At 41.7% G+C, this 24,100-nt stretch overlaps 1 protein-coding gene and 1 long non-coding RNA gene across 2 annotated transcripts in view; one reads left to right on the top strand and one right to left on the bottom strand.

Moving 5' to 3' along the window:
- LOC123383885 overlaps nucleotides 1-24,100 on the bottom strand; it is a 146,164-nt gene that overhangs the window by 83,842 nt on the left and 38,222 nt on the right. The gene's annotated exons all lie outside the window — the stretch shown is intronic.
- The window catches only part of COL28A1 (collagen type XXVIII alpha 1 chain), a 176,515-nt gene that overhangs the window by 141,599 nt on the left and 10,816 nt on the right, over nucleotides 1-24,100 (top strand). The window contains exons 28-33 of the mRNA XM_006929203.5: nucleotides 7,204-7,272; nucleotides 7,819-7,899; nucleotides 7,989-8,024; nucleotides 14,114-14,150; nucleotides 15,777-16,331; nucleotides 18,544-18,701. Coding sequence (XP_006929265.3) covers nucleotides 7,204-7,272; nucleotides 7,819-7,899; nucleotides 7,989-8,024; nucleotides 14,114-14,150; nucleotides 15,777-16,331; nucleotides 18,544-18,701 — 936 coding nt within the window. The remainder of the gene's footprint in view (nucleotides 1-7,203; nucleotides 7,273-7,818; nucleotides 7,900-7,988; nucleotides 8,025-14,113; nucleotides 14,151-15,776; nucleotides 16,332-18,543; nucleotides 18,702-24,100) is intronic.

Raw genomic sequence — 24,100 nt, 5'->3', positions numbered from 1 at the left:
GAGCAAATTCAGAGAGTGAGTGTTAAAGCACCTGTCTTTAAAGTATGGCCCACTGATTATGGTATTTCAAATGTTACCTTAGCACCCCTAGAGTATAAACTAAATTGCATATACATGTATTTGCATGAATAGGGAAAAAGCCAATGGGGTAGGCTGGATAATGGCCCCTAAAGACGTTCATGTTCTAATCCTGAGGGTCTGTGAATATTACCTTCTATGGCAGAAGAAACTTTGCACACATGATTAAGTTGAGCATTTTGAGGTGGGGACGTGATCCTGGATTGTCTGGGTGGGCCCTCAGTCTGATCATGAGTGTCCTTATAAGAGGGGGGCAGAAGCAGAAGAGACTACAGAAGAGGTGATGTGACGGTGGACACAGGGATGGAGTGGAGGAAGATGAAGGAAGGGACCACAAGCCAAAGAATACAGGTGACCACTAGAACTTTTTGGTCAAGGAAACAGATGCTCTCCTCAGAGCCTCCAGGGGAAACCAATCCTGCCGATACCTTGACTTCCTTCCAGTGAAACTGACTTTGTGCTTCTGATTTCCAGAACAGTAAGAGAACAAATTTATGTTGTTTTCAGCCACTAAATTTGTGGTGATTCATTACAGCAACAATAGGAAATGAATATAGCCATCAATATTAACGTCAGCAACATTTTGGTCCAACTCATGGAAGTTTCCACTGGAGCTGTTTTGAAAACCCTTGCTGTACATGGCTGACACTTCTTAGATTATTAAAAAAAGACCCTGAATTGCGGGCCATGGAGAGGAGGGGAGGAACAGATGGTGCAGGTTTTAAACCATTTTTAGGAACAGATTCACAATCAGTCCCTGAATCTATAAAAAGTAAACCATTTCTCTGCCTCTCATGGGACACAATGGGACTCAATCACCATTTGAATGAAAATCAAGTATAATGAAGCCATGTTGTTCCATTTAGGCCCATTAGGATGATATTCTGGCCAGGTACCAGGTGAGCCTGGGCTATGCTCCAGCAGAAGGCTCGCCTGATCACAAATAATGTAACCCCTGATTGTATTCCCAACCAAGTGGGCTGCTTTGCGGGACAAGCATTAGGCTGTCTTAGCCCGTGTTAGGGAATGTTAACATATCAAGATGGGATACTAAGTTAAAGGAGTTCAATTCCACAAAGATAAGGATTTGAAGAAGCTGGAGGCTCTTGATTTTCAGGCTGGAGATGGAGAAACTGCTTAGCTTCTAGTCTGTGCCGAGAGCAAAGAAAATCAGAACCTTTGGGAGAACCACCTTTGGAGAGATTTACTGTTCAAAGAAAGCATTGCTGTGAAATCAAATACAATCCAAGGTGATGGGGAAGAATTGTAAAGCCTCAGTTTTAGTACTTATATACTTGTCCCCAGGTTATTATAGCGATTAAATAAGAATATGTCTAGCTCTCTGATTACCTGGCTCAGTCCTTCGCATGTAGACACACAAATCATTGGCAGTTGCTAGTTGTAACAGAAGAATGTTATGCTTGGAATTTAGGTGGAAGGAGAGAGGTACCAAAATGCCAGACCATTAGGTTGTTCTAGAGGGTCCCTGGATAAGCTCCTTCTTCTTCTTTTTTTTATTTTTAATGTCTATTTATTCTTGAGAGAGACAGAGCACGACTGGGAGAGGGGCAGGGTGAGAGAGGGACACAGAATCCGAAGCAGGCTCCAGGCTCTGAGTTGTCAGCACAGAGCCTGACATGGGGCTCAAACCCATGAACTGTTAGCTCATGACCTGAGCCAAAGTCAGATGTTTGACCAACTGAACCACCCAGGCGCCCCTAGATAAGCTCCTTCTGTCTACATGTACAATTATATGTACTCTGTAGGCCACCAGAGAAATACTATTTTCCATCTAAAGTGAACTAGCCATTTCCTTAAAGCCTAAGAAAATAATCCCTTTCAATACAGAATGGTTCCTGGATTTCAGGCCAAATACTTAGATGACTATTCAGGCAGGTTACCATGTCTTGCTAACTCTGCCATTTACCCACTAAGTCAACATCTTAATCTAATACTGCTTTCTTACTTCAAGCTGCTTTTCATTCAAAGGCCTGCTTGACTGAGTTTGTACTCCCTGCCTTCAAAATTTATCAATATTTACTACATTCCCCTACGTAACACAGTAAAATTATAAACATCAAAAAATTATCATTGCTACACTATTTCCTCTATAGACCCTATTCATTTTGCCAAGTGTTCTATTAATTCTTTTTACTTTTTAAAAGACTCTTCTTATTGTTAAGTAAAAGAGTATTTATAATCTTATTACTTACCTTTTAAGTGTACAGTTTTACAAGTTACAGCAAATGCATAAGAGGTCTCTAATGAGGAGGGTTTCCTGACCCTTTCCAAGTAGTTAGGACATCTCCAAAGATCTGGGACCCATTCCTGCAAGTTTTATTCTATTTCCTTCCTCCAGCTCCCATGGATCATCTATGCCCTAAAGGTGACAGCGTTTGCTGTACTTCCCCCAGAAGCTTAAGACTTTTGTCCCACAAGAGGCTTTGTGCTTTTCACAGGGGTTACCTGCTTCCTTCCCCTGGGCCTGCACCACTAGGGAAGCTTTGGGACTCGCCATGTCCCCAGTCTCTCTCATGAGCACTGGTGAGGTCCCCGAAGAGCTCATGAGACAGTGGGTATAAATTCCCCTGCGTCTGGAGCTCCCAGAGGTCCTGTCTTCTTACACTAGCCCACACTCAGCCATTGGTTAAGAATTTTCACTAAGTTCTTACCAGCTTGTATGACATCTGGTGTCTCCAGCAGCTAAGTAACTACCTGTGTCCTGTCTCTCCTTAGAGATCCTTTGTTTCCTTAGATTTTGAGCTAGGTGGTTGTGCTGCAACCACAGGTCTATGATGCTCTGAGAAAAAGTTGTGCTTTCATAGATTAGTTAGCATTTTTTTTTTACTGTGGATTTAAAAATGAAAGCAGCCTTTTCTAGTTTCTAGAAATTTCCCTAAAAGGAAGCCAGAAGTTCATTTTATAGTTTTTGATCATCCGTGAGTTTGATTTTTTTTTCTTACTGCACCTTAAATATCTGAACAATGAAAATCTAAGGCTGAGATACGGTAATTGACAAACTGGGTTTGAAATTTGGATTTAATGACACCTGCAGATAGACAGGTTCTTTCCTGTAGTTGCATCTGATCCAGGCTGATATAATTGTGTATCATTTTCCTGAGACTTGTAAGGAAAAACACAGATGACTGGAGAGCATTCACCTCTGCCAAATTAAGAGGTCTTCTTGCTGCTAGCCAGATAGTACAGTCTGAAAGTTATAGGAAGATTTCAAGTATTTTGAAGGTAAACTGATAATTAAAAGGGGGAAAAAAGGGGCCTCTTTATAGGGAAACCCAGCTGCCTGGAATAGCTACAGTGTTAACAATTACATATAAAATATCTATAATGTGAAGTAATGCAAAATAAATTCCTGACCACGGAACTGATCCTGACGTGATTAGAGGCTACTTGGAGGTTTTTCCCTCAGGGCTTGGCAGTGAGGCCACAGTAGCTTTTAAGTTTGCTAGGAAATTGTGTAATTTCTTAAAGGAAGCTAGTTAGTCATAAACATCTTTTGGACATCTATATTAGCTGTCATAGGATCCAAAAAGTTGTAAAAGACATAATTATTCTGAATAATTGTCAGAAAGGTGTCAAGTTCTTTCTGGACCCGCTTCATCTACTGCAATTCCCAGTGATAATTTGCTATCATATCCCAGTCCTAGCTGCTGTGTTTCCCGCGCTCTTCTGTCCTTCAGGGCTGGGACAAAGCCGACTGTAGATCTTCTAGTGTTCTCTCATGAGCCTTCAATCCCCTTCCACCTGGCTAGGAAACCTCCTGACCACCCCCTCCCCCCCAACTCAGGTCGCAGCGGTCTCAAGCATCTTCCTGACACCTTCAAGCTACCTTTCAACCAGTTGCCTGGTCGAATAAAGATGTCTTCCTTCACGCCCACAAAAAAATATGAGAAAACTAATCTATGCCAAAGTATCCCTTACCGACACACCTGTCTTAAAATGATACACTTCATATAACTTTTGGTTCTTATTTTCTTTTTGATTAGAACAGAGAATGGCAGAATCTCAGGCAGGCATCTTCCCACCACCCTGCCTATGACTCTGTGAGCTGGCCACCCAGTCTGTATGTAGACAGACCCTTCTACCCTTTATATTCAAGATGAGGCTGCACATCCACTCTTAGAGCACGTTTTTCAGCAAGTGTAATGAGGTTGGTCTGTGTTCCACATATTCCTGTCTATTCCTCTTCATACCTGTGTTAACTGTGCAATCTTCGGAAACAGAACAGATTTTTCTCCTCTCCTTTCTCCTGCTTGAATCTCCAGCTTGGAATCTGAATGCGGATTTACTGTCTCAGGCTTATTTAAGTGGCACCAATCCCTATCCAAGGTTCTGGGGCTCTCAATACCACCATATTTCCTGGGTGAGAAAAGACTATTCTCTCTTGAATGTGAACGGAGTATAGAAGACCAGCGATCTCTGCCTGTCTCCTATCACCACTGAAGCAACCAACAGAATGAACAGAGGCACCACTCCTTCCTCTGGGGTGGGTGTCCTCAGGCCTGAGACATCCACGCACAATACTGCACAAGCCTTTACTGTGGGCCCACTCTACCATAGCAATGTGCTTGGCTCAACAGTTACCAAGATGAAAAAGACCTTCAGCAAATGAGTTCTCTGCAATCTGACCTTTGTAAGGAACTTGGTCTAAGTCCTCTGGAGATGAATTGAGGAGGCAAAACTGTAACCCCATACCTGCCTTGCATTTAGAAATACATGGCAGAGATGAAAAGGACCTAGAAGTTTAGCCAAGTCTTGGGTCCAACAAAAGTTGTGCATTTCAAAAGGAGTCTCCAATTATATTCATCTTATTTTGTACCCTCTATATAAGATTTGTTTTAATGAAAAGGTTCCCTTTTAGGGATATGTACAAGTATGCAAAGATGTATAACAGCGTATTTATTGAAGTGTTATTTGTAACTGGGAAATATTGGAAACAACCATATCCATCACTAGGATAATGAATAAATTATAGTCGAGTTATTTAATGGTGTACTGTACAGCAGAGAAAATTAACAAACTAGAACTATGTATAGGTACACAGACAAATTTCCAACAGATAATATTGATATTTAAAATAAAAATTGGAGGGGCTCCTGGGTGGCTCAGTTGAGCATCCAACTTCAGCTCAAGTCATGACCTAGTGGTTCATGAGTTCAAGCCCCACATCGGGCTCTGTGCTGACAGCTCAGGGCCTGGAGCCTGCTTCAGATTCTGTGACTCCCACTGTCTCTGCCCCTCCCCCGCTCACACTGTGTGTGTCTCTCTCTCTCAAAAAATAAATAAACGTTAAAAAAACTTTTTAAAGAAAAACTGGATGTGGGGTGCCTGAGTGGCTGGTTAAGCATCCCATTCTTGGTTCTGGCTCAGGTCATGATCTCATGCTTTGTGTATGTGAGCCCCAAGTCGGGCTCTGCACTGACAGTGTGGAGCCTACTTGGGATTCTGTCTCTCTGCTCCTTCCCCAAGCACACACACTCTCTCTCAAAATAAATAACCAAGCTTTAAAAAGTTTTAGAATACAATTGAATGCATAAATATATCACTTATTTGAAGTTTAAAATGTTAAATATTATCCATTGTCTTAGAATATATATATGTAGTTAAAGCATAAAAACATGGATATGAGTGATGCATGTCAGTTTCAGAAAAGATTTCCCCTCTTGTTAAGAGCATGGGATTGGGTACATCAGGGTATATCAGTGGTATCTGCACCATTTCATCTTTTAATATGGTGGTATATAAGTGAGTGTTTGCCTTCTTCAGTATAAATTTTATGTCTGAAATATTTCATTATTAATACTTCTTGAAAGAAAGGGTTCTGTTGATTTTAAAAAGCTTGAAAGCCAATGAGCTAGGAAGGGGGGCTGAGGAATGCCAATACTCAAAGTTACAATGGTCTCCAAGCAAGTTATCTGGCCTTCTGGAGCAGTGGCTCTCAAGTCCTAGAAGGCCATGGCAAAATGCATATTTTACTCCTACCCCTATCCTTGATTCTCATTTCATAGTCTGAGGTTTTCATTAAGAATCCCAGCCGTTCTAGTAGGTGTAGTCAGTATACCTTTGAGAAAGATATTCAAGGTAAGCAAGTGAAATCCCCGGAGCTCCTGACCAGGAGAATCCACAAAGCTTTGCCGCAGACTCATTGCTAATAATGATTCAGAGTTAAGCAGCATCAGAACTATGACTGTATACTGAACAGGGGTTATTCTGTTTCATGCTCAACATCATGAAAGCCCTTTAAATCTGTGTGCTTTAGGGAGCAGGGGGCAGGGGACAGGAGATAATGTTAAGGTACAGGAGGGGGCAGTTAAAGTCCTTGAAATGAATACATTTTTATTTTCTGAATTAAGGAGGTACTAAATTTAGATAAATAGATTCATGGTAAAAAATTATCAGGGCTGGAACTAACAGTATATGGTAATTATATAAACAGCTGTTTGACATTCATTGGGTAGAGATGCTGTTATATCCTCATCTCCTCCATTATTAAGATAATAAATGCTTTTAGCCTATCAAAAAATATAGAAAAATGTAGAGAAGTTTATAAAAATCACCATTAATATCACAACTGAAATAACAGCTGCTTGTTATGTGTGAACTGATTGATATAATGTTCATAGTTTGAAATTGGCCAAGGTGGGAGTAATTACAACACAGAAATGGGCAAATGCTATAAATCAGCTCCTTCACTTCTACCCCAGATTCAGAAGTTAAATTTTTCCTAGCAAAGAATCGAGCCCATCTGACATACATAGTCCCCTCCAAATTTGTTTTGTTTTGTTTTTTAATGCTTATTTATTTATTTTTGAGAGGGGAGAGGGAGGGACAGAGAGCAGAGCAAAGAAGACAGAGAATCCCAAGCAGGCTCTGCACTGTCAGTGCAGAGCCCGATGCACTGGGCTCAAACTCACTAAGGAGATCATGACTTGAGCCGAAATCAAGAGCCAGACACTTAACTGACTGAGCCACCCAGGCACCCCTCCCCTGCAATTTAGATAATGTTATAAGGCTGTTCTGAAACTGCAAGTGTATATATGACCCAAGGAATTTTCTGAGTTATCTTGGGAAATTAATGGGATGATCCCTTCTTTATATTGTGTGTAGGGCGAGCAAGGACCTCAAGGTTTTCCAGGGCCAAAAGGCATGACAGGCCATGGCCTCCCTGGCCAGAAGGTAAGCATTTCAGGGCCTTAGAGAAATGCTTAGGTTTAGGATCTCAACAGCTTAACATAAACTTTAGAAGAACACTTCTACTGGTCATTTATCCTGACAGCTCTCAGAGGAAACAATCCATTTGAAAGCAGTTCGTTATGCATTTCCTTTCCTAACTATAAACATGCTTACTTCATAAAATCTCATTTTTTCATCCTTAAAAGCCAGCTGATAAAGGAACAAATCCTTACAACATACCACATAGAAAACACTGGATAACCCTGGTTAGAATGCTATAATAGTTGAACTTCCCGAAGGTAGCCAGCCGATCTGATAGTAACTCAAGATCTCCTCACCTTGAGACCCCCGGCTCATCATGAATTAGATTATGGTACCTGGGGGGTGGGGGGGGGATATAAATATAATGCTTGCCATTTTTTTCCGGTAGTATATTTGTATCAACAAGCCCCACAGGTCTTTAAGAGATGCCGCTTGCAAATGAACCAAATTTTAGAGTTTGGCTTTAATATTTACATTCTATACTTATTTTTTCACTATATTACAAAGGGAGAGCATGGAGAACGGGGCGCTATGGGAAAGAAAGGCGATAAAGGTGAAATTGGGGAGCCCGGATCTCCAGGAAAACAGGCAAGAAGTGATTTTTAAAGTCTTAGTGTAATTTTATACATTAGCTTGTTCCAACCTACACTGACTGTTACTCTTCTTCCACTAAGTAGGGGTTACAAGGACCAAAGGGAGACGCAGGACTTACTGTGAGTATCCATCCTAGAGGGTAATTGAGGGTTTACATTTGCAAAATTATTACATTCATGTTTTAGCTTCAGAAGCATGAATTCTTTGGACGCAGAGCTCCAGTTGCTTTTTAAATGATATCACTGCTACAAGCCCAGTGTTGACTGGGCATGAGGTAACTGATCTGAGCGTGAGGGAGAAATAACACCAGGCAACCCTTACCCAGCCTCGTGGGGATATGCTGCTACTTCCCTCTGACCCCTGCTAGACATGGTAACAAGGAGGTGAGCTGTTTCAAAGAAGCCACCCGACCAGGTAACTTTTAATCTATGTGATCCTTCACGTTCCGGAATGGGAGTTCTGTTTCCTTGACTGGCTCCTTTAGGAAGTACTCCAAGAACAGCCATCACAAAATGGGGACTACTTTAAAGTACGGATTCACTTATTCCAGAGAAATTGTGAGGCAACGACAAACTTTTCCTTATTCTCCCCGCATCATTGCAAATAAAAAGCTGACTCATTAACGTCCCACAGGGTGGGAAAGTTTTAGAAATTCTGTGGCAAAGTCTTTTTCTTCCTTTCTCATTGGAAGGCACTACATCTCCTAGAGTGGAGAAACAACAAGAACCTTCTCTCTCTTTTTTTTTTCCTCTTTTTGATTGTTCAGTGGGTCATGGTCTGAGGACAGTGACCCTATTTGCTGTGCTAAGTGAATCCAGGTGTAGGGGGGTGGGAGTTTAGGAGGTGATGGTAAGACATGAGAGCTGGGCATATGACAAACAGAACACATACTTTCTTTATGGCCTGTTTGCCTTTTCCTCTTTGCTCTTCCTCACCACAAGTCAAACACCCCCAGATGCCTATGGGCATGAAACAGCTGTGTGCACATCAATGCCTCCCCCAGAGTAGCAGGGAGAATGTATGTCAAATCCCCAGAGGAACATTCCCCATTGGTTTATACCCTCCCTCCTATCCCAACATGGGGAGGGGCCTGGCTTCCTTCATCCATTCATTTTTTCTCTCATTTCACCGACATTTATTGGGCATGTATTCTGAGTCAGGCTCTGACGTAGGTGCCAGGGGAATTGTCTAGAGTAAAAGATTCTGTCTCTGAACTCAAGGAGCTCACAGCCCATTAGAAAGAAAGACAAGCAAACGATGCTCACCTGCAGTTTGATAAATGCTATGATAGGAGTAGATATGTGGATCCTGAGCAGACGAAATGATGTATGGTGATGTCTGGGGCCAAGTTAGGCTTTTATCTCCTGAGCAGAATTTTTTTTTTAATTTTATTTTTAATTTTTTAAAATTTACATCCAAATTAGTTAGCATATAGTGAAACAATGATTTCAGGAGTACATTCCTTAGTGCCCCTTACCCATTTAGCCCATCCCCCCCTCCCACAACCCCTCCCGTAACCCTCAGTTTGTTCTCCATATTTATGAGTCTCTTCTGTTTTGTCCCCCTCCCTGTTTTTATATTATTTTTGTTTCCCTTCCCTTATGTTCATCTGTTTTGTCTTTTAAAGTCCTCATATGAGTGAAGTCATAGGATACTTGTCTTTCTCTGACTAATTTTACTTAGCATAATACCCTCCAGTTCCATCCACATAGCTGCAAATGGATGGAACTGGAGATTTCATTCTTTTTCATTGCCGAGTATTACTCCATTGTATATATATGCCACATCTTCTTTATCCATTCATCCATCGATGGACATTTGGTCTCTTTCCATACTTTCGCTGTTGTTGATAGTGCTGCTGTAAACATGGGGGTGCATGTGTCCCTTCGAAACAGCACACCTGTATCCCATGGATGAGTGCCTAGTAGTGCAATTGCTGGGTCATTGGGTAGTTCTAAAATTAATTTTTTGAGGAACCTCCATACTGTTCTCCAGAGTGGCTGCACCAGCTTGCATTCCCATTGAGCAGAAGATTTTTAACCAAGAGGCAGAGATCTTAGAAATGGGGGTGTCATTCTGCTGATTTGGCTTTCTAGATTCTAGAAAAGGGCCTAGCAGGGAAGGATGAATGAAGGAAGAGAGAATTTTCATTAAGTGCGAATCTAGTATGTGACTGGTACTGTGTAGGCTCCTTCACATCAGTACCACCCTTACTGGGTAAGATGCCTGGGGGCTCCTTAGAGGGCCCACTCTGGACCTTTAGTACTTCTTCAGCTGTACCCTTTCCTGGGTGAGGAGTCCTCAGGGCCAACAAGAGTGAACACCCTAAGCTCATGCCCGCCCCCCCATATTACACTCTGGACACACAGGATCCCAGAATTGCCTGCCTAAATGGCCCATTTGGAAAGCTGACAGCACTGACCTGTATGCATGGGTCCACCCAAAAGGTGGGCAAGGGGAAAGTGTTTTCAGGGAATTTGGACAGAGCTCAGAATTGAGGACTGTGTTCACTACATGAATGCTGGCCCAGGCCCCATGCAGTGCAGAACTGGTGGGGAGAGGGTGCAATGAGAAGGGGACAGACTGTAGGCCACAACCCTCTCTTGCCCAAGACTCCATGTTAATCCATACGATAGCCCTGTGAGGTACTGTTATCTATACTTCAATGAAAGACATGCTAAGTCAGATAGAAAGTTTGAGCCATATGCCTGAAATCACCTTGCTAACAAGTAGCAGAACCCTTGTAGCCAGAGATGGCTTGTCTGGTACCAAATCTAGTCTGCTCCCCCACAAATGCTGCTCTTAGAAGGCCTCTTTCTTCTTCCCACCCACGCTCTCTCCCTGACCAAATATATCCCCAAACAGCTGTCAGTTGTAGATTCATCCAGATTAGCAAACTACTCTTTTAAGAGGCAAATACCAATGGCAGAGTTCGATGTTTTAATACTTCATGCCAAAAATTGCTTCAGAAAGACTATTTCTCTACCTGTCCCTTACATATTCGCATTCCTCAGTGTCTGCCCTCAGTCTTCTCTCTCCTGGTCTTTAAACTCTCAGGAAGGGATAGCCATGAAAGGAAGGAGGGGAATGGGGGGGGGGGTTGTAGTTTGAAAAGGCTAATGTAATATCATAGTAAAGTTGGATGGAGGGTGAAAAAATATTGTCTTTAGATTATAAACATGGAAAAGAATATGTTTAACAAATGGGGGTATGGGGATACACTAGTTTAAAAAAGACTGAAAGGCTCTGCTCCATGAAATCTCATCTGCCATCAACAGTCAGCTGTACACTGGCTTTTCTTAAATCCGCCTCCAGTTTGAACTGCTCTCTTGAACACCAGACCTTACATCTCACTGCCTACTGAACATCTCCAGCCACATGTCCCCTCGATGCATCAGACCCAACCAGGCCCAAGCTGAGCCCGGTGATCTTCATTAGCTCCCAGCCTGCCTAGTCCATTCTTCCCTACCTCTGAGAGTGTGCCATCACCATTTGTTTCCTTTGAGACTCCTTTTCCTCACCCTTTCTTCCAATTACTCACCAACCCCCTTCATTTTCCCTCTGAAAGGTCCCTCCAGGCCAGCCCCTCCTACCCATCCACTGCCACTGCTGCTTTCTGGTGTCACTTTTTCCCCTGAACTATTTAGGAACCTCAACCCCCTCCACTGGCTGCCATGATCACCTTTTTAAAGTAAAATGTGATCAGATCTCTTCTCTGCCTAGGGACCATGTGTCTTCTAGCTGCCCAGGATAAAATTCACACCCTTCAACATGACATACAGACCTTCTAGAGTTCATCTGTCTTCCACATTTCCTGTCATCCTTTCTGCCATGTACCCTGAGTCCTAAGTTTACTCAAGTACTGTAATGCACTGTGCTTTGTGTACTTTGCCCCCTGCCTGGAATGTTCCTCCCCCACCTCCTCCTCCCCCAACCCCTCTACCCTGCCACCATTTCCTACCCCAACCTGCTCACAATCTACCTCCCTGGACCACAACCCCACCCTCATGCTCCCACCCCTGGAAATCCCAGCAGACCAACGTGGTTCTTTGGCTCCAACCCAATAGCATAGCACTTACAAAAGTACTTATTTGTCTACTTCTAATAAGAAGTACTATGAATCTTTTGATGGATATAAATTTGATGGCTTCATCATTGGCAAAAATAGCCAAAGTAGTCATTGGGCAATTTGAGTAGAAAAAATAAAACAATTTTAGTCACGTAAAAGCAAAGAATAGGAGGAAAGGATTGATATATGTGAGTACTTAAAGCATTTTAGACCCAGTTATGCCATAAAAGCACAATGAAAAGCATTAGAATGCAACTTTGATATATAAATTATTCTTATAAATCAGTGAAAGAGAAACATTTTAATAGAAAACAATGGACAAAAAATATGCAAAGAATTTGCACACGAGGATACAACTTGGAAACATGCTTATGAAATAAAATTTAGCCTCACTGAGAATTGCATAAGTGTAGTTTAAAATACTGCAAATTCTTGTTCTATCAAATGGCAAAGATTATGTAATAGTAATAACCAGTATTTTGTGTCTAAAATAAAACAGTTTTTCTTATAGACTGCTGTTAGCGGTGTCTGTTACAACTTTTCTGAATGTCACTTTGGCAGAATGAATCAAGAACCTTAAATGGTCGTGCATCTGACTTAAGTAATCAATTTTTTTAAATTTTTTTAAATGTTTATTCATTTTTGAGAGACAGACAGAGTGGGAGCAGGGAAGGGGCAGAGAGAGAGGGAGACACAGAATCCGAAGCAGGCTTCAGGCTCTGAGCTGTCAGCACAGAGCCTGACACGGGGCTCAAACCCACAGACTGTGAGATCATGGCCTAAGCCGAAGTCGGATGCTTAACTGACTGAGCCACCCAGGTGCCCCTCAAGTTTTTCAGAATACTTAATAATATGGGAAATTAATTATGCAATAATGTTAAGTGAAAAACTATAATCATAAACTAGGTGTCAAGTATTTTCTCCACTTGTAAAAAATTGAACATAAATACATATATTTCCCCTTTCCAAATACATAATATAAATATATAAATATAGACATTTGCCTTTTCTAGATATGTCCTAGTTTCAGATTTATTAAATGCCTCTCTAAATGTGCTAAAATATGACAAGCCCCCACCCCCCTCGAAAGAGATATCAGTGATGTTGATGACTTCCTCATTTTATATAATTTTATAATATTGTATCTGGGAGTTCTTTTTAAATAGCCACTGGAATTATTGGCTTTTACTCAATTTAAATTAAAAATACAATTAAATTAAAGTTGCCTGAATATTTTCCATACGTGTTTCTGTTAAGTCACATCACCAACGATGTCATCTTTACCCCAATTCTGTCAGTATAGATTTTTTTCTTCAAAACTTTACTTTTGCAACTGTTAAATTTTTATCTTCTTAGATCAGGTTCATGCCTCCTTCCTGTTGAGATTTTCTGGGCTTCTATTAAGTTAATCATTCCTGTCACCTTCCTGTCTTCGGCAAATATAGAATTCTGCCTTCTGTCGCGTCATCCCAGTTATTCGTAAACGTGCTGCTCAGGGCAGAGTATTGGCAGCTTTATTTCTACTACCCACCTCATCCCAGGCTCTTCTGCTGGGGCTGATGGCTGCAGGACCAGGGGCATTCAGGAACGTGGCGACACTTTATGGAAGTGCCAAAGTCAAAGCTGGGAAGGAGACTTGCAAAACTGGACAGCGGTAGAGAAAAGAAAGAGGGAATACAGTGTAGAATGAATTCTCTTTTGGCCCCAGTACTTGTCTTGGTTGCTCAGCACATGTGGGTTAAATTGTGTAACTGATTGCACGCATTGCCCGCACCTTGTAAGCGGTACCTTATGGCGCTAGACCCTATCCTAGGAGTTCTGTGTGCATAGCCTCATTCGATCTCCATCACGGCCTTGAGACACAAATACTGTTAGATCATCTATGTCCAAGGTCACACAGCTGATAAATGCTAAGCCACAATCTGAACTGCGAAAATCTGAGCTATGACATTTCACAATGCAAACGCATTTCAGTTGTGATATATTGTGGCCAACTTTTAACCCCTGTGCTATTTATTTCCTTTGGTGAAAGAATAAAAGGAAACAGACCAATGCTGACTGTAGTAAGACATAGCTTTTAGGACTATAGGAAGAAATATTATGGTCATATAATTAATACATTTTCCTTTTGTCCTCCAGAAAGAAGAAATTATCAAAATTATTTTTGAGATATGTGGTAAGATTTGACTGTCAAGAAGAGAATCATCACTTTAAAGTACCAACCCTACTATGTTCTGTGTTGGTCAAGATAAATGTGGTTACCTGGAGATGTGGATGATACAGCTCATGGGAACATTTGAAGCTCTTTTGAAAAGTCAATGAGAAATGGCAAGAAGCAGTGAGAGAGGCTATAGGAATCCTGATTTAAAAAAAGAAATCATCTTCCCAGGGTGGTTCAGAAGAGTGAAGATACTGGCCCTGGAGTCTGTGGGCAGCCAGGCCTTTTGTGAGCACAGAGCTCATTTGTAATCAGTGACATTTACCTGAGCTTGGGAAGGAAAAAACAACAAAAGAAATATAACCACAGGGGCCTAACTGGTATTTGAATCCAGCTTGGCTGGTGATTATATTGTCTGTGTTTTTCCTGAAGCAAGAAGTCTCTCTGAGTGGAGTTTTAAGCACTATTTCTAGAGCGCATTTCATTTCAGAGGCAGGCCGACAGAGTCAGGAGGTCATCTTGCTTCAGAGCTCCATCTAAATGCTTCTATGGCTAAATATGATTGACTTAAAATAGAATTAGCAGAAAGAGGAAGAAAAGAGATTAGCCAAAAGGCAAGAGATTAATAGACTAATGAAGATAAGAGAAACTTGTATGTTTCAAACAGACAGAGGCAGAAACGTCTTTGTTTTTCCTTACAGAGAACCCCTGAACTGGCTTGTCCCCCAAAAGACCTCTGGGCTTTAAGAACCCACTTGGGACTCTGTATGGTGACAGGCCAATTTAGACGTGGCTTCTGAGTTTTAGAAGCCCTGTAAATATAACACCAAGTTTCCTCATGATTTTTTGTGGTAGGGTTGTTGGGCAACCTGAGGATATGAATAAACCAATGGAGCCCTGATAGTTCTTATTTCCTGGTGACTCTAACGATTGCTTTGAATGGTAAACCCTAAATAGAAGGTGTTTATTGACCAGCATTCTGAGATCATTCTCCTTAAAAGGTTTCATAGTATGGATGCACTGTTGGCCTCACTGAGCCAGCTTAGCGGTCACTGTGAGTGACTCGAGACATAAACTTGAGTAGCTGGGGACAGCTATTCTTGTGAACAGTTACAGGTCCTAATCCCTCCCCCACGATTAAACATTTTCAATCCATCACTTTACCCACTGCTCATGCTAATGAGCAAATAGCAAATCTCACAGAAGGATATGATTGAAGACTAAAATAGTAGTTTTCAGATTCAGTTTCAATACAAATGCTGGAAGGATAAAGAGCAAACTGAGGATAGGGTGATCTCTTAGGAAGAGGGAGAAGAATGTCATCAGGAAGGCATACACAGGGATGCCGTCTCTTTTAAAAATGTATTTTTTTAATTGGAGAAATTGGCACATAGCTGTTCGTTATTTTATCTTCTACGGTGTTTTGGTGGTGGGGGGGTTTGTGGGGTTGTTTTTGCAGTATACTATTTTTTTTTAAAGTCAGATATAGAAACCAGAGGGGGACAGTTGTTAGCTATGTTAACACTCACAGAGAAGGAAAGTAATAATCCAGGTCTCTGGTTCATCCCTGCCCCTCTCTCATACCAATCAGTAAGTTTTTATTTTCATTCATGCAATGTTTCTACCTCAACATGCATCTTTTAGGTTGTGGGCCCAAATGCAGAGAGACTCCTCTAGAACTGCTGTTTGTGATCGACAGCTCTGAAAGCGTGGGGCTGGAGAACTTCCAGATCATCAAAAATCTTGTGAAGACTCTGTCTGACCAGGTTGCTCTGGACCTAGCTACGGCCCGCATCGGCATAATTAACTATAGCCATAAGGTGGAGAAGGTGGCCCACTTGACACAGTTCTCCAACAAGGATGACTTCAAGCTGGCTGTGGACAACATGCAGTATCTGGGGGAAGGCACCTACACAGCCACAGCACTCCATGAAGCCAACCACATGTTTGAAGCCGCAAGGCCAGGTGTAAAGAAGGTGGCCTTGGTCATCACTGATGGGCAGACAGATATCCGAGATGAAAAGAATCTGACAGAGGTGGTGAAGAAAGCCAGTGACATGAATGTGGAAATATTTGTGATTGGGGTAGTGAAGAAAAATGACCCCAACTTCGAAATGTTCCACAAAGAAATGAATCTGATTGCTACTGACCCAGATAGTGAGCACGTTTATCAGTTTGATGACTTCATTACCCTGCAAGGTAAGACTCAGTATCAGGTGAAAGGAGTTGATGTTATTGCTCCAAGTACCACATCACTGGATTATTCTGACCAAAAATGGAAATCAGTAGGAGGCTAATGAGGCTTACACCAACATTTAATTGAACACATAAACTCCGGAAGGTAAAACACATTTAGCATCAATCCAGTTTAGAGAGTATAATCTCTTGTCTTTATTCATTTGGAATAAATGCTGAGTTGGCCTTGGAGTTTGTTAACTGAGCTATCATGGTTGAGGATATGGTTAAAAAGAAAGAGTAGGATTGGGGATATTCTAAGGTAATGTTCAAAAAGTTACCTAATTGCAAAAGAGATGCAGTAAGCCAATAGCAAGGCAGAAAATAACCATGGAAGCAAAGTGAATTAAGAAGTACACAGGGAATGAAAAAAAGTTATGGTAATCTAAAGAGATGAGAAATACAATAACTGGGATTATTCTATTCTAGTCTCTGTTCTATTTCCTATTCTCTGCTCTTAACAAAATATGAAGATAATGAAGAATAAACAGGTGGATATCAGGAGTTTATCTTTTTTTTTAAGTTTATTTATTTGAGAGATGGGGTGGGAGAGAGAGAGAGAGAGAGAGAGAGAGAGAGAGAGAGAGAGAGAGAGAGAGAATATGAATGAATATATCCCTAGCAGGCTCCATGCTGTCAGTGCAGAGCCTGATGTGGGGCTCGATCTCAAAAACCACGAGATCATGAACTGAACCAATATCAAGAGTTGGATGCTTAACCAACTGAGCCACCCATGTGCCCCAGGAGTTTATCTCAAAGTACAACATTGTGAATATTCATCATGCTACTCTGATGGGCTTCCCTCTATTACTTTACTCTTTCACATGAACTGATATTTTCCAGTGAGTCATTCTAAGACACTAACTCATCTACAATTGCAGTAGGGCCAGTATTGTTTCACAAGCAATATTCCAATTCTTTGGAAACTGATAACTCATTCCAGTTTAGGAAGTAAGTAAAACATATCCTTAATCTGTTTGCAGTCTTAGGTTTGGCTCCCTCTTTCCTTCTCCACCCATGTTGGAGTGGGGTCTGACGTGGCCCAACACAGACTTTCTTTGCCTCATGCTGCTCCTGGCCTACTCTGGGTCCTAACATAGCTCACCAGAAGAATAGCATGCCTCACTCAGAACCTTCTTACTTTCACTTTCTCCCTTTCTCCAGGCCTTTCGAACCTGGGGTTTCATTTCCTTAACACACACTGCAGGGTGACTGGTGGGTTTATCTCACATAGTCAATCTCACTGGGCTATTAATGTGTTAGAATGTCCATAAATATGACACATTTCAGACATATTATGTTTTGATAATTAAGAACTTTATCATCTTAACCAAAGGAGTTAGACTTCATTCCAGCCAATAAGGGATATATTTTTGGACTGGCTGGCCTTTTGCTATCCCTAAAACCAGAGATGACTGGCTATTATACTTCTTATGGGTAGAACTTGCCCCTTCCACAGAATAGCTCAGCTAACTGATGCTTTGGATAGCAAGGATTTAAGTCATTCTTTTGCGTACTTTAGGTTGTTGTATGTTATTAAATTAAATTGAATTATTTTATCTTATTATTTTTGAAAGTTTATTTGTTTTGAGAGAAACAGTGCAAATGGGGGAGGGGTAGCAAGAGAGAGGGAGAGAGGGGCACCTGGGTGGCTCAGTCGGTTAAGCATTCGACTTCAGCTCAGGTCATGATCTCGTGGTTTGCAAGTTCAAGCTCTGCATGGGGCTCTGTGCTGACAGCTCAGAGCCTGGAGCCTGCTTGGGATTCTGTGTCTCCCTCTCTCTCTGCCTCTCCCCCACTTGTGCTCTGTCTCTCCCTGTCTCAAAAATAAATAAACATGAAAAAAAAATTTAGAGAGAGAGGGAGAGAATCCTCAGCAGGCTCCACACTGCCAGCACAGAGCTCCATGTGAGGCTCAAACCCACGAATCATGAGATCATAACCTGAGCCAATATGAAGAGTTGGGCTTAACAGACTGAGCCACCCAGGCACCCCAAAGTGAATTATTTTAGATGGCCTCTTATAGGTGAGGCCCAAATGCTTTAAAACTTAGTTCACCGAGCAGTTGACTTCAAGTGATGTGAAAATGTCTTTTTATTTTAAGCAAAGTGTGGAAGATCTCTTTAAACATATTTTGTTCCCACTCTCCCCCCCTTTTATACTTCTCTTTTAAAAGACACCCTGAAGCAAAAAGTGTTTAAAAAGAAGTGTGAGGATTTTGATTCCTACCTCATTCAAGTTTTGGGTTCTCCACTACTTCAACCTGGGTTGGGGATATCAGAGGAAGAACTTGGTGGATCCACTCCAGAGCCTCAGGAAGAAATTTCAGAGTCCGTGAGTAACTGTCATGCCTAATTTGTGCCTAGCTTAAAATTGTGTATTCTGCTTTACATCAAAGACCATCTTGCCCTGCAGTGGCAAGAATCAACTGAGGGAGGGATATGTATTTTCAAGTCCTTGACTATAAATAGTAGTACTTTTGTCTTCATATATCTAGTTCTGAAATAGCTCTGGGGCTTGTGAACATGAATATGATTTTTAAAAATGTTTCCATATTTTATAAGTAATTATTTATTGAGTGCTACAAGTAATCTTTTTGTAGTGTACCCCAGCTACCACCAAAGAAATCGTGCACACTACTAGGACAGATTAACACTACACTATTTTAATCACCCAGTTGCCTTGCTCTGTGGATCCTTTCGTACAGGTCACAAGTCCCCCTCATCCTTTTGTGTATATGCTCCCCACTCTGCATCCTCGCAAGTTTCTTCTACGTGTGCACATGCTCAACCTACCATTTTCCATGATCCAAGCCCTGCTCTTGCTCATTTAGCTTCCACCTCCTGTGCTCAGAGTGGGGATGGGGTGGGAGGCTAAGCATCTCTATGGTACAAGGTGGATGCTCTGTTTCAGAGTTCCTCAATCACATGTGCGAGAAAGAACTGCCCCCTGAATGTGCTGAGACAAATATGACAATCCCCATAGCAAGCTTCTGGGCACTGATCTCAGCCAATCAGGTCAGGAGCAATAGCTGTTAGGTTCTTTTAGGTGAAAATTAGAGAGCCTGCCATAAATACTGGTAAAGGAGTGCTGTGGTCTCTTCCCCACCAAGTTACAATTGAAGCAGGGCTGACTGATCCCTACCACACATATGGACATCTCCTAGCAAGAGGCACACAGGTGTCATACCCCTATTCTGTGAGCTCAGTGAAGTCCCTGTGCTGTGCTTTAATGAAAGGACATGAAATATTCATTATTAGCAAATGCAGTAATATTCTAGCATCAGGATTCAATTAACTATCTAGTTGGACTAAGGCTCTGAGAAACCTCCAGATTACTAGCTGGACCCAGAACCATTCAGATGGCCTAGGTTGCCATTCCTAAGGGGACAGACTATAGGACTCACTGGATTTTTATACTCTGTTCAAAAAAGGGTATAAAAGTCTCTAATATATTTTTATTTGATTAAATACTGACTCCAAGATGAGTAATTCCAGTGAGAGCAATAGAGTGCCCCTGGATTACAGATTGAAATTCACATACACATTTATACCATATGGTCTATATCAGGGGTCAGCAAATTCTGTAAAGGGCCACATAGTAAAATTATTTACTTATTTATTTTTGGTTCTGCATGTCATTTGATCTCTTTTGCAATTACTCAGCCCTGCCTTTGAAGTGCAAAAGCAGCCATAGCCAATACTTAAGTGAACCAACGTGGCTACATTCAGATAAAAGTTGTTTCTAAAAACAGATGAAAACTTGGATTTGGCCCATGGGGTTTGCCGATTCTGGTCTTCACTGAGCATTTAAAAGTAAATTACAGACAAGAAAGTACACAGTTTATCTCTTCCTGAGCATAGAATGCTCCTGGGGCCTTGCCTGCTTGTGTGACTTACCACTTTGTCTCTTCCCTACTCAATCTTCTGAAGATTTCCTATATGAGAGCAAACTCAGGTTTGATTCAGCAAGTGGCACTTAAACCCTGAACTCTCCTTGTAATCAATGAATTCCATAGTACGTATTGATCATTTACCACTGTATGAGGTGGTGGCTCTTATGACACAGTTTCTGCCCAAGAGAAGTCCATGGCCTATCAGGAATATGGAACATGCGAGAATTATTAAGAACTTTAGCAGAGCTGTGGGTGAGGCACAAAAGATGTTGCAGTTAATTTCAGAGTAAAGGAAGAATTTACAGAGGAAGTGGCATTGAGCTGAGTTTTAAGGATAAGTAGGAGTTTCTCAAGAAAAGGGTAGGGGGAAGGGTATTTCCAGCAGAGGGAACATGTGGGCAAAGGGGGATTCCAAAAGGCATGGCATTTTAAGGCATTAAGACAGGTTCAGTCTAACTGGAGCCTAAGACGTGTGTGGAAGAATGGTGAGTGTTACAGCTGGACGTTACACACATCATGTGGCAGGTGAAGGAGCTTGAACTTCATCTGTAGGCCAGGCAGCCAGGAGAAAGCAGAGGAGTTTCTAAAGTGAGGGTATGGTCATGTTTGGTTTGCATGGGGAATAACCCTGTTGCAGCACAAAGGAGAAGTAGAAGGAGGAGGAGGACAGGAGATTGGAGTGGAGCTGTGAGATCCTGTGATGGTCCACAAGAGAGGTAATGAGGCCCTGAACTAACGCAGGGTGGTCGGAATGAAACCAGGCATAGAGTAGAGGTCATTTCTGGGGTAGAATTTAGTGACTGGATGGATTGGAACTTAACCAGCTGGATTTCTAATTTGGATTTGGAGTGAACTGAAACACCATCTGCTGAGATGGAGGCTATAGGAGGCAAATCTCACAAATTGTGAGATCATGACCTGAGCCAATAATTAAGAGGTGGATGCTTAACCAACTGACTTACCCAGGTGCCCCATGGTGGGGTATTTTGAGGAAAATAATGAGCTAAGTTTGCTCCAGGTAAAGTGGAGGTGCCTGAGGGACCTCCAAGGCACTTACAACACAGAATGAGGGACAGCAAGCCCCTCTGCCTCTGCTATCACTACCCAGGAAGTTAGAGGGACCTGAGAAACAAATGATGTTAACAGATTATGACAGATGAAGCAGTCTAGTAGTTGTGGAGGGGAGGGCATAAGAAAAGTGCATCCAAAATGGTTTGGATTTATAACACCAAGCACCACATAAAGGGAAACTGAGGCTCAGCTAGGCTCTCCTAGGGTGCCTCTGAGCAAGATAGTGAAGCTTGCAAAGGTCTTGAGCTCTAGCCCTTATCTCTAGACCTTCTCACCCTGGCTCTCTTTGCAGAAGCACCAAGGCAAGATTGAAGTTTTAAACAATAAATGTTCCTAATAGATTTTAGACTGAACAAACATATCTGCATTTATATTCATAGCTCTGTCATGTGCATATATAATGTACACACACACATAAATACAAAAACATACTTATATACCTGTGCATGCACACCCACCTTTATCTTAAAGCATAATTACAAAAATAAATAAATAAATGTATAATTACAAGAATCCAAACATGTAATGTGAATCTGCCCAAACCTTTCGATTCTCAGATTGTTCCCAAGCCTACCCCTAGGCAATCCTGTAAAACAAATGATCCCAGAAGTCTTATTTCTGTTACTGTGTCTGTATTTCTTTTCTCTGTTGCCTCATTACCCCTTACAGCATTTACTTCTGGCCTTCCTTCTTCTCTTCTTTCTATCAAAATCTGTTCTTAGAGAAAAGTCTAGTTATTTATACGTTTGTGTCAACTCTAAGTCAATGGGTTTCCACCTCCAAGAAGGACTTACATTTTAAGCATTGCATCTTTTTGTGGAGTGAACGTGAGGCACACTACACATCTGTGAACAGGTGGGTTGGGAAATGTAGAAAGCAGGTGCATTTCCCAGGTTCTACTAAATTCATAACACTTCGGCAACCCCTGCTCTGTTGCTCTCTTAGGCCAGTCTTGGGAAGCTAAACATGGGCGTCCATTCTAGTCTGTTCCTCTCTTGAGATCTCAGGATAATGGATTCTTTCTTTGGAGCTGATTACATTTTACATTGTTAATAATTATTTATGCATATACCTTAACTCTCCTAACGGATTGAACTTCCTTGAGAACATGATCTGTGTCTAAATAAATGTTGTGTCCCACTTATGACTCAAAGCTGTGCTTCATCTTTCATACAATAGATGCCCAATAAATACTTGTTGACCAAATGAATGCTATGCCAAATGTTAGGCTAAAGAAGAAATCTCAAATTTTTCTTCAATGAAAGGCATCAATTATACTGTTTTTAAAAAAATCCTTATCTTTCACGGGACTAATATTGTTGACACTCATGTTCCTTTATTCTTTCTGGGCATATTCAGTTAGGTTAAGATTTCCAAGATAAAAATGTGAGTGGGGCAATAAAATCAAGGACACATTATGTAGTCAGACCAACTGATTATATCCAGTAATGGTTCATTAAGCAAATAAGCATATTAATTTCCTGCATGAAGTCACTTTTTGTCATTCTAAATGCATTAATAAACTAATGTCAACACACAGGTTGTTTACTCACTGGAGCTGGTTTCTTATAACAATATTCTAGCTTTTTTTTTCCAGTTGAAAGAGTAGAAACGAAAGAAGCCCTGTGTACCCTTTCCTTAAAGCTTCTTTCTGTACCATGAAAATTTGTTCCCTGATTGCCAATAACTTGGATAACCGGCAGCAGAGATATATTCCTCTTGGTGGAAAGGAGGCTGTGGGATTCCTATGCAGGGTGCTTCCCCAGCAAGCCAGTGAAGGGGGAGTCAAGCTAGTGTGGGAAGGGTGCCTCTGGGTAGCTCTGTACCAGGAGGAAGTGGGAAGTTGGGAGTCTTCTCGCCTTTGTTCTCATCAGGAGATGCAGTCCAACGCCAGGATGCAGGCCCCTCATTTCCATGGAGGAAATGTACACCTATTGATGTAAATGATGTAAATGGCAAACTAACATAGCAGGCTGGTGGCTGGCTGTCCCGCCCTCTCACTGTCCACCCTCTCAGTGAGACCCTGTCCCCGGTCCCCATCCCACTTGCCTCATCACTCCCCTCATGTCCATCTCGTTTTCACTCTTGCTGGCTCTCCCATCTCTTACCCTCCTTTCCCTGCAATGTGTATTCATTCTTACTCCATCCTGAGATGGGCTCCACTGGCAATTTCTTTAAGAACTAGAGCTCTGGCAGGTTTTGACTTGACACTGGAATTGGATGTGTCCCTTTGTCCTAAAATATGACCCTAGGTTCTATCCTCAATTCTAATGTGATACCTTTTAGTCTCCTACCTGTGCTCTGAGGCCCATTCCCTTCTGCGTCTTCCAAGACTAGGACCTTGCTTCACTGTTGTGTCAATATTTCCTTTCTTGCCAATATTTCTGACTCCCTCCCTACAGCTAGTAAATACGTTTTAGACTCTCACATCTAAAACATTCTCTAACCCTCTCTTAGTTCATGTTCCTCTTGCTAATATCCTATCTCTATCTTTTTATAATAAAATTATTCCACAGGCCAGTCTCTGCTGTCTCTGCCTCTCTGTCAAACACACACATATCCCTTTACTCTCCTTCCCTTCCTCTCTGTCTCCACTTCCTTAGTTCTGTTCATTTGGGAAAAATTTCTGAAGGCAGGCTACTGCCTCCAATATGGCACTGAAACAATCTCCTAATTGCCACATCCTTACTGCCATCCTCTTACTTACTCTCTCATTTGCATAAACACCATGGCACTCCTTTCTTTGATTTTGAGAGTCTTCTTTCTC

Source organism: Felis catus, chromosome A2 (assembly GCF_018350175.1).
Source record: "Felis catus isolate Fca126 chromosome A2, F.catus_Fca126_mat1.0, whole genome shotgun sequence".
Classification (NCBI taxonomy): Eukaryota; Metazoa; Chordata; class Mammalia; order Carnivora; family Felidae; genus Felis; species Felis catus.
Note: the sequence above shows the minus strand (reverse complement) of the source record. Positions and strands in the feature narration are given on the sequence as shown.